This window comes from Anolis carolinensis, chromosome 1 (assembly GCF_035594765.1).
Source record: "Anolis carolinensis isolate JA03-04 chromosome 1, rAnoCar3.1.pri, whole genome shotgun sequence".
Lineage (NCBI taxonomy): Eukaryota > Metazoa > Chordata > Lepidosauria > Squamata > Dactyloidae > Anolis > Anolis carolinensis.
The window spans coordinates 77,547,119-77,564,448 of NC_085841.1; the positions used below are offsets into that span (position 1 = coordinate 77,547,119).

The following is a 17,330-nucleotide window of genomic DNA, read 5'->3' on the forward strand; positions in this document are numbered from 1 at the left end:
GGGGAAACCTTTACCTTTACCTTTATATATGGGATACCATTTTACTACAGCCACTCCCATGGGGATACAGAGGGGCTCCTGAACTGAACCCCAATGGATACCAAGGACCCCCCCCCCCCAATTAGGAAACATGAAGGTATATAAACAAATACCTTATACTACTTACATCAACATTTTTTTGTTTTTAAAAAATACAATGTTGAAATGATATGAGCCAGTGTAAATAATAACAACAACAACAACAACAACAACAACAACAACAATCCGCCCTATCTCTCCGAGAGGTGAGATTAGAGGACTCAGGGCAGAATCTACATCTATATATTCTACATACAATTGAATAAATCGAGTTCCTTGTTTCTATGTGATTCTCTTCCTCTTCCCTCTGAACATTAGCCAACCAGGTCACCTGAGCACCAGCTTTGGACAAATTTTGGTTTTGGAAGACAGTGGGGAAGTTAAGTCTTTCTTCACTAATTTCTCTGGAATTAGCCATTTAGCAACATTAAGTCCAGCACTGCATATTGACTCATGCAAGACTTTTCACTACGAGCGGATAATTGGTCAGGGACAATTTATATCATAGATTTGTGTATATTTATATTTTAGGACAAAGTGCTATTTCTGGCTACACGAGGAAGTAAAAATATTTTAAGTGTAAAATAAATAGAACATGAAAAGCTTTTGAAAAGCAAACATGGTATAAATTTGGACTAAATGATTGTTGAAAGAAGTGAACAGCTTCAAAATCCAGAACACATACCAAAAGGTAGCTTTGACATTGTTGGAGAAAATATATAAACCTATTCATTGTTCATATTTCTGTGAACAACCAGGGATATATGGAATGAAATCATATACTTTATTGGCCTAACTCAATCCTGACCTCTTCAATGATTTCATTAAAGTTCTTTTCACTGTAAATAGTTTTGAAAAGGTGTTGGAATTGCTTTAATACAGAATACCTTTGGGGAGTTTCTATAGTTATGCTGTAGCTCAATGATGTCTCAAATCCTAGCTATAAAGAATGCATTATTTACAGTAGAACGTAAAGCATCCAGCAGTTTCATTTAAAGCAAACAGGCAAATGAGTAAACTTGCATACCTGCTCTGCCAAGGAGCTGCTGTATTTTTTAGACATCCTTTTCCTCATGGTCTCTTTTACAGATTTCACCTTTTTACCAAGGGATATGCGAGAAGTCGAAGGAGATTTGATCACTTCTTTGTAAATGAATTCACCATCTTTCCCCTGTAAAATGAAAGGAAGGTCAAGTAAATATTGTCTGTCAGCCTTAAGAGACCCAAAAACAAATGCAAAAAAGAGACAACAGATGAAATGGACTTTCACTTGCCTTTCATAAGACTTCACCAAAAAAAAAGTAGCATCTGCTTCTGTTAAAGTATTTACTGTAATACCCCCAAGAATCATTTCATAGGGGAAATGATATCAGTGCTTCTTACCTATGTGTGAATGATGGCCTCATTTATGAAGTTGTGATTGCTTATGAAGCTGTACATGATTGCTTCACTTTCCCTGTACCTCTTCCCTGCACATGCTTGCCTGAGTTTCTCATCACAGCCATACATTGCAACAAATCAGGGGCCCATTTGCACAACAGACTTATGGCACTTGTGATTCCACTTTAATTGCCACATCAGCCTCCTATGTTAATCTGGTGGTGGTTGTTCGGCCTTCACTAAATTTTTTAAAAAGTATACTATATTATCATCCCCCCCCCCCCCCCCCACACACACAATATATTGGTATCAGGAAGGTGAAAAAAAGCAGCAGGATTTCTGAATTAAGCCTATAGAATCAATCAAAGATTTAAAAGAAAGGAAAAAAGGCAAGAAAGTTATGAAGAATCAGTGGAAATGCAGAAAGATCCTTTATGGACTATTAGAAAACAAACTGTGCTGTATCAAGCCTGGGCCTATGGAACCCACCGCTCTAATGGTACAAATGGCAATCTGGATACTTCCAGAAAGTCAGAAGCAGGGGGGGAAAGGGAACTAGTCCAGTAGAATCCAATATATGCTACTGAGAGTTAAAGTGCCTAGAAATAAAGAGATTCCATTCTGTTACCATAGAGAATAAATAATTACATGCATGTCATCTGGGAATCTGTCTAATCCTTCTTAAGAGTTAGTGGCCACTACTTGCAATGGTGAATTCCATAAGTTAATGTACTTCTGTTTGTCAAGAAGTTACCACGGTTCAATTTCACCAAATAATCCTGAGTTCCAAGAAGAAACGAGAATAATAACAGTAAGGAGGCTTCAGTCCTGGGCCCACTTATGCTCAATATCTTTATTAAAGGTATAGAGGGCATGCTTATCGGGGAAGATAAAGCAGAGTATAAATAAATATAATGATAACAATAATGACATCAAGTTAAAGGGGATAGCTAATACTCCAGGGGACAGGATCAGAATTCAAAATGACCGTAGCAGATTAGAGAGCTGGGCCAAAAATAACAAAATGAATTTCAGCAAAGACAAATGTAAGATGTTACAGTTAGGCAGAAAAAATGAAATGCAAAAATACAGGATGGGTGATGCCTGGCTCCACAACAATTCATGTGAAAAAGATCTTGGAGTCTTCGTGGGCAAGTTGAACATGAGCAAACAATGTGATGCAGCAGCTAAAAAAGCCAATGCATCAAAAGGAGTATAGTGTCTAGATCGAGGGAAGTTGTGGTGCTTTTGTCTTCTGCTTTGGTCAGATCTCACCTGGAATACTGTGTCCAGTTCTGGGCACTACAGTTCAAAAGAGATATTAGCAAGGTGGGAGGTGTCCAGAGGAGGATGGCTAAAATTATCCAAGGTCTGGAGACCATGCCCTATGAGGAGCATCTTAAAGAACTGGGTATGTTTAGCCTACAGAAGAGAAGGTTGAGAGGAGACATGATAGTCATCTATAAATATGTGAAGAGGGAGCAGGTTTGTTTTCTGCTGTCCTTGAAACTAGGACTCGAAGCAATGGGTTCAAATTACAGGAAAGAAGATTCCACCTGAACATTAGGAAGAATTTCCAGACCATATGAGCCATTCAACAGCAGAACTCACTGCCTGTGTTGGAAGTTCCTTCCTTGGAAGCTTTTAAACAGAGGCTGGATGGTCATCTGTCAGGGGTTCTTTGACTGTGCTTTGCCTGCATGGCAGGGGGTTGGACTAGATGGCCCATGTGGTCTCTTCCAACTCTATGATTCTATGAGGAAGAGAGTTGTTTTTAAAGAGGAAAGAATCCAAATTCCAGCATGAACTTGCTATCATGTAAACATCCCAAACCTTTTGGATGTTCTGTGAGGCCAGCCTTTTGCAGCTGCAGTTCACCACACCTCCCGCTAGAAAGTCCAGCCATCTGTCCAATATTCCAGATGGGAATTTTTCAGAACCACTTCCCTCTCACACTCACACACAGTGTCAGTAGTTCAGGATTTCAAAAGGATTTGGATGCACTCAGACAATAGGAGGATGTGTTTCAGTAACAGAACTATGAATTCAACTTGAAGTGTCTTGTGCAAACACAAAGCTAGCTCCAGGATTAGGAAAAAGAGAAGCTTTAGAAGTAAAAATTATACTCTATAGCAGTGGTGGACAACCTATGGCACTCATAGTTTACTGTGGGGACTAGAGGTAAGAAACGGCTCCGACCTAAACTCAGGTTAGTTGAGGTCCTCTGAACAGTTGGAAGGGTGCATCTTAATTTTATTCTCATGGGGATATTGGAAATAAAAATGATGTTTTTGTTTCTTAGCAAATGAAAAGTGGTGCTGCTAACACTGCTAGTATTTCACATCCTCAGAGCTTTCACAGAAACGTCAGCACTTCAAGAAATCTGACCCTGAATTTCTTAACAGAGAATGCTCATTTCACACTTATTTCCTATCTCCAGTGCTTTGTTATGCCTGAGTTATGTCAGGTATGTGGCTAAATTCAGTGGGTGGATATTTTCAAATGATGCGGAAGGAATGATTCTCACTGATTTGATCCTCCCGGCCAATATTCTACCTGGCATGCGGAAGCCATGAATCACAAGTGTCAGAAGGGAGGAGACAGATGATTTTGGCCGGAGATCCCCATCTTTCTGGCATGTGCAGAAGAAAAGAAAATGCCTTGTGGTTGCCTAGGTAACGCCTATTTTCACCTGTCCCCACATTACATTTCCCAAGCGAGAGTGAAAATACACAAGTGCAAAATGATATCAAACAAATCAGAAAGCTGAGAAAAAAATGCTTCTGAGCAGGCACAAGGTTGATTGTGATTTCCGATCTAATTATGAGATAAACAAGAATCAGATTGTGCATTCCTGCTGCTTACCAAACAGACTGCCAGCCCCCCCAAATGCTAAATCTTCACAAAGAAGGTTTTCAGCGACATGGTGAAAACTGGAGGACCCATATTGAGACTGGACTGCCACACAGAGAAACTTCCAGCCAGTAAATATTAAAAAGATTGCCAACTGAGCTTAAGCTTCTGCCTCCATACCATAAACTGCCATTAAGTTTTTGTGTGGCTTAGAAAAGGGCAGGACTGATCCTGGACATTGTGCTGAACCTCTTTGAAAGTCAGATGTAAATGCCTTTTCTAACCTTCAAAACAAGATCTGCCTCCTTTCGTTAAAAACAGCTCTTTCCAATGACAACACAATAATAATTCCATTTTATCTAAATGAACATTAGTGCATGTTAAATGCACAAAGCTTAGATCCAAATTGTATTTTCATAACACACACTAATTTATTTTAGGTTGGTGTTCTGACCAGCAATCTCAATTGTTATTATTATATGACCTGTATTTCACATTTGTTCATGGATAGCGTATAGTGAAGTACATATCAATATAAACTTCAAAATGTTGAGTTGTCAGCTCAGTTTATATCAGCTGAAAACAGATGCCATTTTCCCAAACCTTAGAGATATTACCATGGAAATTACCACTATATTACTAAGTTAGTATAAATACCACTATCAATATGAACAGTGGATATAAATAGGAAAATCCAGGAAGTTTTGTATCTGAACCTGTTTCTTATACTCACCATCTGATCCAAATTATTTCCAGTGTGCAGTGAGCGATTAGTCAAGTCAAAACCACCAAAGCTGCAGGTCCTCTGTGAAGTAAGACACACATTTGTCAAACAGGTAGGTTACAAATAAACTAGTCTTCATAATCATTTTCCAAAATGCACCACACAAATAAACGAATTATGCAAATAATGGTAAAAAGGAAAACATGATGAGAAACTTAAAAGATTCTGGCGTTATATTCATGCATCATCGTGTTGCTTGTTTTAAAACCACTGACCACCACTTTAAAAAATCATACTGGTTCAGGATGCTTCACAAATAAGCATCTGAAAAATAAGCATCTGAAAAGCAAGGAATGCCATCTCATACTTGTTCCTAGTTCCACTTTTTGCTAATGGGATACAAAGGAATAACATAAAAACATTTTACATAACTGAAATCTACATAGCACTGGAACAATTATGGAAGCAAATAAAGTCCAAAATTTGAAGGAAGGGTTCTGCTTCTGTTATCAAAACCTCAATTACTTTCCTCTGAAGTCCCCATGGATTCTCAAAACCTGGTCCATATAACTAGGGAGCCACAAATGGAGTACCCTTTTTTGGTCTCAAAGAGATGCAGAAGTGTGTATGTGTAGAAGAAGTTTCTGACATTTTAGACCAATCATCTAGAAACCCTATGTATCTCTTCAAACATAGTAAGTCTGGGAAGTCTCTCAGAAGATATTCTCAATTCCTCATCAAATCAGCCATTCGCCCTAACCTTTCCCTGGGAGATAAATGAGTAAAGATCCAATTCTTGGAAAGCATTGGCTCCTCATTTCCCACCAAGGCCTCTATGGTACAATGCAGCTTTGCTAATCCTACAAGAGAAAGTAGGTTATATTTAAAGAGGCATAATCTACCAGAATGAGTCACTTTCCAATAATCAGCACAAGCCAGAAACACTAATACTGTTAGCATTGATCAAAGTTTTGTCACCTACACATCAACATTTTATGGGACCCCTTTCTTCTACAAATTAAAAAAAAAACACATTTGGTAAAGCTACATTTTCATAGTTAGGAAATACTTGGGTCTTGCTCATAACCATCACTTATAAACATGTGCAAGCAGTCCCCAAGTTATGAACAAGATATGTTCTGAAGGTTTGTTGTTAAGTTGAATTTGTATGTAAGTCAGAACAGCTACATTTTAAAAGTGTAACTCCAGCTATATATACAGAGAGAATGAGAGAGGGGGGGGGGACGAGAACACTTTTCGACGCCGACCAGCCTGGATGTTTTCTTATTAATGTCCATTGTGTTTTTCTCCCCTTCTATCCTATCTTATAGTAATTATAAAATCTATCAGAAAAGAAAGATATAGGAACTGGAGTTCAATTATTATCCCATATTATACAGTATTATACCAGCAAGGTGTCACATTGATGAATTACAGGAAACACTTCCTTTTTATTCTTATTTTTATTCTTATATAAAGTATTTTGCTGCTGTGTAATCCAATTTATCTTGACTAGGAAGCTGCCTCTAAAAACCTGCATTAACAAAGCTTCTATTTGTCAAACGAACTTGGCTGATGACCAGGAATTAAAATTTACTTCAAAATAAACCTCAGAAGTTATCAGCCAGTCACCAACAAAGTTAACAGCTGAACATATGGTTTTAAAAAGCAACAGGAAATTAAAAGAAATGAAAATTTAACATTTATAAAGAGATTGAACAAGCCTGTTTGTAGGTAATACAGGCATGTTACTTGTGTATGTATACTTACCACAAAGGTCAATGCTTGCCAGTATGATATCATGTGTATTGCAAACAAAACAACAGCCAAAAGATATTTTGGGGAAATATGTTGAATGGAACATATAACTGAAAGCCACATCAGTATTTAGATATTCAAGTTGTACTGCTGATGTTTGTTTTTAAACACTTACTTCATACCTTCCAATGATTTGATGAATGAAGTGTCAAACAAAGCCAGTAGATGAAAAACAATTGGGGCCTTCAACACAATCCAAAAACATATTGATACACGTTCAAAAGGTTTATGCATGCCTTGATCATCAGATGCCAAAAATAAATGTAAATAGAAGACAAGACACCACACTGACTGAACAAAAGGCTATCATAGCTCTCTGAAGTTGCAGTAAGCATGAAAGATTATCTTAGAGGAAGAAGGTGTAAAGGCATTAATAAGCAGTGTAGCAGGCTCTTTGCCTTCTTAAAAGAAGAAAAGAAGGAAGTAATGAGAGGCTCGAATTACCTCCACCTCGCACCCCCTTCCCCTCCTAACCCCCACCAAAAAGGGGGGAAGAAAATGGGGCAGAGCTTTCTTGCTTACGGCACAAGCCAAAATATCACAGTTAGAAGACAAAGTGATTTGGTTTCTCATTAACAAAATAAAAAGTGAAAAGCTGTGCAGATGTTAGGATAAATTTGTGCATGTTCTTTAAAGAGAGTATCAAGTCTACCTTGCCTAATTACACATGTTTGTGATGTAACGTTTATCTAGCATAGCCTCTGCTGAAATGTTATCTCACTCTCCACAACAAAATCTGATTGTAGGAAAGTAATCTTGGAGACATTCATGACAAGGCAGGACAGAATCAACCAAAGAATGAAATATCTAGGGAAAGGGTTGGGTGCCCGGGGCAGAAATTAATGTACCCCCACAGTAATTGTTAGTTAAATGCAGCTGCAGAGATGGCTACAAGTGAGTAAGAATAATTACACGATTTTATCCACCACGGTCACTCCCTTAAAAAGAAAAGGTTTTCTAGAAATCTTACTATTTTTATGTGTAATTGTTTCCAGTGAAATCCCTTTTAGTTTTATGAATCCTTTTACGGCTCCAGGGAAATAGGGCAATGATCTGTTTTTCCCTCAGTATGAAAGGAACATGAAAGTCATTGAACAACCATTGCTTTGCCCCAGGAGACTGTTGTTCAGCAAGCCTTAATTCAAAGTGCAACCCAGACAGGGTTTGCCATATGACCTTTGACAAATTAAAAGCCTCCAGGGTCCATTTCCAATCTATGAGAGTGGAAAAAGCCCTCCCCACTTTCCAGGGCCATTTGAGAATGTGAGATGCTTCCAGACAGACTAGCAATATCAGCTAAAAGGCACTGTGGACCTACTCTGTGTAAACATATGGCAAGTGTGGATGTCACAGGAGCCGCCTGATGTCAGACCCAACTTAGCATTGCCAATTAATGTTGCAATTTTAAGTCCAACAGCACCTGGAAGGCTGCATTATTCCAGCCATGCCCTTGTGACCTAAATCCAGTTGGTAAACTCATCGACTCAATTGTTGAGAGATAAATCATTGCTTAGCTCAGTGGTTCTCAACCTGTGGGTCCCCAAGTGTTTTGGCCTACAACTCCCAGAAATTCCAGCCAGTTTACCAGCTGTTAGGATTTTTGGGAGTTGAAGGCCAAAACATCTGGGGACCCACAGGTTGAGAACCACTGGTTAACTAAATCCATTGGTTGAGAGAGTTTATTCTTGTTGGGACTAACAATAGTAGTTCTGGCCTAGGAATAAGGGTATGTATGCACCTTAAAATTATCTGTTGATATATAGCAGCCCCATGAATATTGTAGGGTTTTCCTAGGTAAGGGATACTCAGAGGTGGTTTGCCAATTCTTTTGCTGCAAGAGAGCATCTAGCATTCATGGGCAGACTCTCATCCAGATACTACCCAGGGTTGATACTCCAAAGATCAAACAGAATCTGGTGCCTTTGGGGTTAAATTCTATTCCTTCCACCTCAACTAAATGAACTACCCCTGAGTTGAGCCCCAGGTGTGTTTACTACAATATATATGAAGTAGAAGCAAAAAAAAAGGTATATTTAAAATATGTTATATTGACAAAGGGCAATTTAGATAAAATTATACTTTGGGGTTTTTTAAAATGATGATTTAAAATAAAATCATAAAGTGTTATCACTATTGTTATTAAACACAAACCTCTTTTTTTTTCTTCTGAGGTATTTTCCTGCACTTAATCATTCTAGACCAATGTGTTTCTCCATAAAATTTTGCCAGTTTCAACACTGGGGACCAAGACATTATGTCCAAACACTTATTAGAACATAATGTTGGCAAGTATTGGATGGTGTGGGGGCGATGGCAAGAAGAAAAAGCCAATAAACTACTCAGTGTTAAGATGGAAAAACATACAAGCAATGCTGACTGCAACCTCACGAGAGCTGGAATGCCATCTTCAATAATAACATTTGGACTCACAGACTTTTGGTGGATTCTCAAGAGAACCCTTTTAGTACAGCGGTCCACTGTGGCAGCCCATTTCCTCTTGGCTTCCTCCTCCTCCTCCAGCAAGCATCGCCTCAAATCCTGTTCCTCAGTTTTACTCAGTGTCCTGTCAGTAACGGGCCGCACCAGATGGGACAGGTTGAGGTGACTGTACAGGCTCCTCTCCACCACATATGTGATATTGAACTCGCTGACCGAGTTGCGCCCTCGTAGCCTTCTGTTTGGAAAACCACAGCTTCCTCCTCCTCCTCCCCCCTTGGCTTTGTGACGAAGAAGCTGTAGGTCACAGATCGAAGGAGACACACCTTTCCTAGCAGGACGCTGGTAAAGAAAGGCTCTAGAACACGAGTAGTTAGAATCATTCTTTTTCAGTCGGATTTGCTTCTTGACACTTTGAATTTCCTCCAGGGATACTAGGACATGGTGCTTACGTCTGTTATCATAAAAGCAAACACTTTCTTTGCTTACCCCATGGTTCAGGGAGCCAAGGTTCTTCTTCATCTCTCCATCAGTCAAGGAGCGGCAAACTTTGGGAGCTTTCTCCTCTTCTGGGTAGGAGAAGAAAGTCCCAAGTTTCTTTGGGGGTTTAATAAGGCCACGGCTTTCAGATTTACTGAAGGTCTTGAGCAATTTCCTGTTAGTACCCCAGTTATCTAGGCTGCTGGATGATGGAGATGTGGTCAGGGAATCACAGTCATCCTCTGGATGCTTCTCAGAAGAGTTATTCGAGGAGGGTTGCTTCTTGTGGACTCCAGAGTAAAGTGCCAATTTGTCATCTGGTACAGGAGAGCTGTCAATGGAATGTTCTTCTACACATACAAAGAAACAAACAAAAAGAGGAAGAAACCATCCTATTAGTTTGTATTTTCTCAAAGACTGAGAAAAATAAGCAACTAAAAGTACATGTTTACCTGAAGACATATGGATCTCCTATGGCCAAAGAGGCATGAAGGCAACACATAATTTCAGAACAACAAAATAATCAGGGCAGACCCAAGCAATGACACAGCTTTAGGGAAAAATGTTTGAAGTAATTGTATAAATTCTTTTTTTTAAAAAAATATTTTTATTGTTATTATTGAGAAAAAGTTACAATTATATAAACATATTCTATACATTTCCCCCTCTTTTATTTACATTCACCCCTGTGCTCCCCTTCTCCAGAGCCATCTCTTCTTCTGTAGTCCCACCAAAAGTTCAATTCTTCATTTGGAGGTAAATTCCCATCTTCTTTTTCCAATAATTTTTCTAGAAATTTTCTCCAAATACTTTCAAAATCATTTTTTTCCATAATCCCTTCTTTACTTTTAAATTTGATGTTAGCTTGTCATTCAGTGCCATTCGCCAAACTTCTTTATACCATTCATTAATTTGTATTTTCATTTCTCCTTTCCAATATTTTGCAATTAATGATCTAGCTGCTGTTAATAGCATGTCTATTAAATTTTTTTTCCCTCTTATCTTTCTCATCCTCTTTTTTAATTAAAAGTAATATTTCCACTGGATTCCTTCTAATTTTTATATTCATAATATTTTCTATTTCCCTTATGACCAATTCCCAAAAACCTTTTACATGTTTACAATCCCACCACATATGCATGTAGGTTCCAATTTCCTGGCACCCTCGCCAGCATTTTTCATTATTATTCTTATTCATAATATTTAACCTTCTTGGTGTTAAATACCACTTCCAAATTAGTTTGTAATAATTTTCTTTTATTCTAATTGACATGTTTTTTAATTGTCTTGTTTTCCATATCTCCTCCCATTCTTTTTCCGTTATCTTTGTTCCTAATTCCTCCTCCCATGATTCTCTTAATGTTAGTCTTTTCTTTTTTTCTATGTCTTTAATTAGTATTTTATATATTTTACTTGTTGTTCCTTTTAATGGCTCACTATTTCCTCTTTTTAATGCTTTTATTATTAATTCCTCAAATTGCGTTATTTGTTTTCGTAATTGTATAAATTCAAATTATCTGAAACACACACAAAAATCTTATGAATGGGTGGCAATATATTTTTGTATATATTTGAACAAAAGTATTTTACCCGCACAAATTATTGTGAGGACAACATGAAAGCTCAGAGTAGTGAAATGCGAATCCTACTTAATGTGCAAGAATAAATGGAACTATTTAGCTATAATGAATAAACAGGAATGGCAATTATCTAGTGATGCTGACGAAAGCCAATACAATGGTGTAGAAAACCTGCGAATAAAGCATGAAAATCCCACACCCATTAACCTAGAAGAAAGATTTTGTTTTTGGGTGCCCAAGGTCACCAGTGGGTTTCCATGGCTGAACAGGGATTCACATCTTAATCTTCCAGAGTCCTAGTCCAAATCGAAGTCATCGTACTGTGCTAGCTTTTTTTGTTATATATACTTTTAATAAATATAAATAATAAAATAACCAAGAGTCAGGAAGAACTGTTATACAAATATATTGCCTATGAACGTTGTAGAACACATTTAAGGGAACAAGGAATAAAAGCTTTACCCAAAAGGATATGTTGTTCTAGGTAAAAGAATCTGTGACTAGGGAGTTCACTAGGTCTTTGGCATCTATGATTATGTCTGGGTTTGAAGAAAATGATAGGTAGATTCTCTCAGTATATCCACTCTTGGGTTGAATATAGTAGGAATCATAATAAACAGAACAAATGAGGTTTAAATCCAACCTACATGGGCCCAGATTTAGAAAGCTGTTTTTAAAAATCTTCCTGTGATACATAAAAAAGCATGCATTCCACATTACAAACTCTTGATCTATTTTGATACAGTAGGGCAAGAAATAAAAGGAATGGAATTAAATGAAATATTTAACTTAGATTGTATGTCCTGAAAACTATGACATCAATAACATATCCATCCAAAGCTGGGGATGGGAAGGAATTATATGTCTTTCAGACATGTTTCAACATCAGCTCCCAGCATTTCATATCATCACTGATGGCTGGGACTGCTGAGAGCTGCATTCAAGCATTTGGATGACTGCACAATTCCTACTTCTATATAAAGCTTTGTATTTTATATGCCTATTTTAATTTTCCTCTCAGAAATAACTTTCAATGTGCATAATTTTTCATCATCTAAAATTCCCTGTTTCCCTCAAAATAAGACAGGGTCTTATATTAATTTTTGTTCCAAAAGATGTGTTAGGGCTTGTTTTCAGGGGCAGTCTTATTTTTCCAAATTGACTTTTTAAATTAACTATATCTATGGTTTATTTTTGAAATAGGGCTTATATTTCAAGAATCTTCAGAAATGCTGAAAAATCATGATAAGTCTTATTTTCAGGGTAGGTCTTATTTTGGGGGAAATGGGTTGCAATGTTGTATTGAAAAAGACAGAGAAACACTGAGAAAATGGAACGATACTTAGAAAACAGAGGGTCATGTGGAATACCAATATATATAGGAAGTCTGCAAGATAAACAACTCATCAAGTTTCCTTTGAAGTATTGTATTTAGTTCTGGGTGCCATGTTTTAAGAAGGACATAGACAAGCTGGAGTGGATTCAGAGTAGAGCAACAAAGATTGTAGGGAAAAATATTCATGGTTAGCTATATTGGCCATGCAGCAAAATACAATAAAATCCAGAAGCAGTGATAACTTTCTGGGCCAACTTCAAAGCATATAATAGAATACACAAATCAAGCTTTTGAAGCTTCACTGGCTGCCTCATCAGACAATGATATTAAAAATAAGACAAGAGAAAAATAGTGATGGCCTACATTCTGGCTGAGCTGTAGTTAAGAGGGCACTGGGGGATTCAACAAAGGCAAAAGCACCTTATTGGCCTTGTGAGGCTAGGGACAAAGACCAATATAAATATAATAGTAACCTCCTTTGGGATTCCACCGTTTCTCTCTTCCGCAAAATTAACTCTTTCTTTTTAAGGGAGGGAACACAAAATTTTTCAGGAAGTCTCAGTAGAACTACATCTGGGAAAGCCTTTAGGTGCTGTATTGGTACAACTTGCTAAATTAAGTCCAATGAGAGTGAAGAGAAGATTGATATAATTGCATTCTTATATCAAGGCATTACATAGGAGAGCAGTGGTTCTCAATCTGGGGTCCCCAGATGTTTTTGGCCTACAACTCCCAGAAACCCCAGCCAGTTTACCAGCTGTTGGGATTTCTGGGAGGTGAAGGCCAAAAATATCTGGGGACCCTAGGTTGAGAACCTCTGTAGTAGAGGTTGATTGTTCTCCAGCACCTCAATGGGTAGAAACAGATTTTAAATTACGGCACGGTAGATTTCAATTCAATAGCAGATATAACTTCTTGACAGTAATAACGATATGGCAATGGAATCTCTTGTCTAGAGACATGGTGATGTCTCCTCTGGAAATCTTCAAAAAGAGGCTTGTGCCTTCCAACTCTATGACTATTAATAAAATTTAAAAACATACTCAGATACCTGTCTCATTAAGTAGGTTAGACAGATCACTCTTATAGCTCAGTTCTAAGTATCAAATCATGTTGTACAGTAGAGTCTCGCTTATCCAACCTTCACTTAACCAACATTCTGTATTCTCCAACACAGTCTGCCTTTTAGTAGTCAATGTTTTTGTACTCAATGTTTTCAATACATTGTGATGTTTTGGTACTAAATTCATAAATACAGTAATTACTACATATCCCACTCTCCCACATGGTGCCTAAGAGAACCAAAAGTAATAATAAAAAAGATATACAATAACAATGTAAAAAAGGAGAAAACTGACACAAACATTTAATTAAAACTTATAAAAAGGGTGACATTAAATTAAGTCACAACCTCATCTAAATAAGAATGCCTTCATCTCCAGAGAGAAGTCCATGGAAACATTTTATGGGAGTCTCAAACTGTAGGCACAATTCCTGAGAAGCCCCCTATATACATGGATATTTGTAAGAACATGCCATCCACAGGCAGCTATTTAGCAACCTACTCCCAAGTTGTTCCGGTCAAAACTGTAACTTCATGGACCAAACCAGGTGGTAAAGTCTAATGTGGAAGCTACATGGTCCCTATAACTGGTCTCCATCAATTAGTCAACTTGCAGCATGTGGGACTATGTGACGTTTCACAACAGTTTTCAAAGACACCTTGAACCTATTGCAGTAATCCAAATGTACTGTAATTAAAGCACGAATTCCACAGCCCAATGTGGAACCTGTATCTTGTCATGTACATAGTAGACACATCACCTTAGAATATGTAAATACATAATTTGCTTCAACTGATACTTGGATATGCAAGCGCAAGTTGATTTTCTGCATTGAATCTAGCTTCAAACTTAAGTCTTCAAAAGATATTAAAACTTCATTTCTTCATTTTTGATTATGTAGTCCCAGTCACTTTGGCCAGGGAAACCTTAATATTATTTCAAATTTGATAGGAAAAGATAAAAGAAATGTTTGAGTGTTCATCTAACATTCTTGCTTTTAATGGCAATAGTTAGGAAGCATGCCAGCATTCCTGCTAGATTCTGCTGTCCATAAAGATACAGACATCTGTGAAATTTGCAGAAATTCTCTTTTGTCACAAGAACAAGACCGTGTGAAACACTTCCTATCACACTGCTTAGGCTTTATTTCAAATGTTAACAGTAAACCATATTTATTGTTGAATGAGCAGAGGTAAATTTCTTTTCTCCCTATTTATGTTTGAAAAATAGAACAAACACAACATTTATGTTTGAAGCAAATAATTGGATTTTTGTCAAATCATATCCTGGTTTGGGATTTGGCTGACTTCATACAAAGGAATAAAACGTAGAGGGTTTCTTATAAACTAGACACATAAGCTTTTACAGCAATCTTCTCAACCTGTGTGTGAGTGAAGGGGATGAAGAAGAATATGAGGCATCCTACAGCTAATTTTTAGTATGAATCATGGTTTGTTCTCAACTCAAAATTGAGTGATGATTTATTATGTAGGTTTTCTCTATCTAGTTTGTGCTCAAAGATCTGCAGATGTATACTTGGCTGCCATCTCAGACATGATACATCAAGCAGGGAAATAAACAAAGTCACATCTGTGTCAGAACTTCTCTCTGTTGTAGCGTACATTGAAACGTTTTCGTGTTACTTAAGGGTTGGAGTTTTTTTAAAAAAAATGTTTTATAAAAAAGTTTTTTTAAAACCCTAATGTTTGTTCTCACTTTGCTCATTAAAAATATAATGTCAAATAGAGCCAAACATATGAACTCTACTTTATTTTTCTCTCAAGGGTTAAATCCAGTCTTGTCATGAAATAAAATCTTCTTCTACTTCCACCCAACTGAACCGCATAAGTTTTCTGAAAAGACTCATCACTCCCTGGTGAAATAATAATTTACAGAGCTTGAAGGGAGCGGTTCCAGCCAGGCAGATGTTTCAGCATTCCAAGAGAAATCCACTGGCCTCCTAACCTATGGGGTAAACCCCCACTTGCATTAATCTCATCCCTTTTCATTCCCTACAGCAGAACAGCTCATTTAAGAGTCACATGTTAGAACTCCAAAACTTGCAGGAAAGAATCATGAGCGAAATAAAGTGGCAGAAATTCCTGTGTGTTATGGAAAACCCTACAAGATTACCAGAAAAGATGATCCCATCTCCTGCTTCTGCCAACATGCTGTTTCCCACAAATCCCTTGAGGCTATACTCAGTACTACTTATCATCATTGGGAGATTTACCCAACTCTTGGGAAATAACATCTTCATGTCTCTTTGACATAATCAGAGTCAGTATTAGTTTCTGATACTATACACTGCACCAGAAAACTGCATTGTATATGGGTACAAATGGGCTTCCTGATGAATGTCCTAGCATGCCAATGAATGAGCTTTCTGAAAAATGCCCTAGCATGCTAACAAATTCTGCTATGTTCAAAAAGCCACCCATAACTCTCAATTCAGTAAAATAAAAACAAGATTTCTGCTTGTGCAACATTGCTTTCTTTCCCCCCCCCTATTATAGCCCATCATATATCTAAAAACATCTCAGAGTGAAGAGCACCTCATAGTACAGTTTCCAACACAAAAGGAACTGGGAAGGCAATAGTTGGGACGCAGGGAGTATCCTCCAATATTCATTCATTCATTTGTTCATTCATATCCCATTTACAACTAATAGTAATACAACATCAAAACAAATCCATCATTTTATATTGTTGTGTTCCTTCTAAGTTGTTTCCAACTAATGGATACCATAAGGCAAACCTATCATGAGGTTTTGTTCACAGAAGATTTGTCACTACCTTCTTATTAAGTTGGGAGACTGTGAAGTGCCCAAGGTCATCCAATGGGCTTTCATGGCAAAGCTAGGATTTGAATCCTGTTCTCCAGGAGTCCTTGTTAAACACGCTAAGCACTATGCTAGCTCTATTTACCATTGTATAACTAAGCCAAAAGAATATGGAACATTAACCTAAATCACATAAAATAAGGACCTGGTAAAAAACTAATGCAAACAAAAATAAATAAGAAATCAGTGATGAAGTAATACAGTCCCTTGTGCTAGCTTCCAATATAAAGGATTATTTGGAATTAGTCTATTAATTGTAATCTATATATATAAAAGGGTAATGGAATTGCTCCACCGGACAAAACAACAAAACTAAAGGCCCCCAACCTCCAGATTTGACAACAGAACCCATCATCCATGTCTCTAGGTTCATACAACAAAACTAGACATCCTCAACCTTCATGGGGCCTAAAAAACCCCAAAAACTGGAACGCTCCATCTGCACCTGTGTCAAAGGCCAGCACGAGCGCAGAAAGCACAACCCCCACCCCTCCCTTCAACGGCACAATCTGTTTCCCGCCACAGCCACAGCTGCCATCTTCCAAAAACTGCCGCTTTTCTGGAGGACCAAGGTGGGGAAAAGGGACTAAAACGGAAGGCCAGATCAAACTACCTATCGGCACCAAACTTTTCCACCCCTCTCCCCGCCAGCAGAGCCACCAGCACTCCCCTTACCTTTGCGCTTTTCCGCTCCAAACCTTCCCCCCCCCCTTGCTGGCGGAACCACCAGCACTCCCC

General features: G+C 37.8%; 1 protein-coding gene across 5 annotated transcripts in view; it reads right to left on the bottom strand.

Annotated features, from left to right (window-relative positions):
- The window catches only part of sash1 (SAM and SH3 domain containing 1), a 713,255-nt gene that overhangs the window by 32,930 nt on the left and 662,995 nt on the right, over positions 1-17,330 (bottom strand). For 4 of the 5 annotated variants that reach the window (XM_062977586.1, XM_062977588.1, XM_062977587.1 and 1 more), the window contains 3 exons: positions 9,284-10,119; positions 5,045-5,116; positions 1,106-1,249 (listed from right to left, as the gene is read on the bottom strand). In XM_062977586.1, the coding sequence (XP_062833656.1) occupies positions 1,106-1,249; positions 5,045-5,116; positions 9,284-10,119 (1,052 nt within the window). The remainder of the gene's footprint in view (positions 1-1,105; positions 1,250-5,044; positions 5,117-9,283; positions 10,120-17,330) is intronic. The other variant, XM_062977589.1, reaches the window with a different exon arrangement.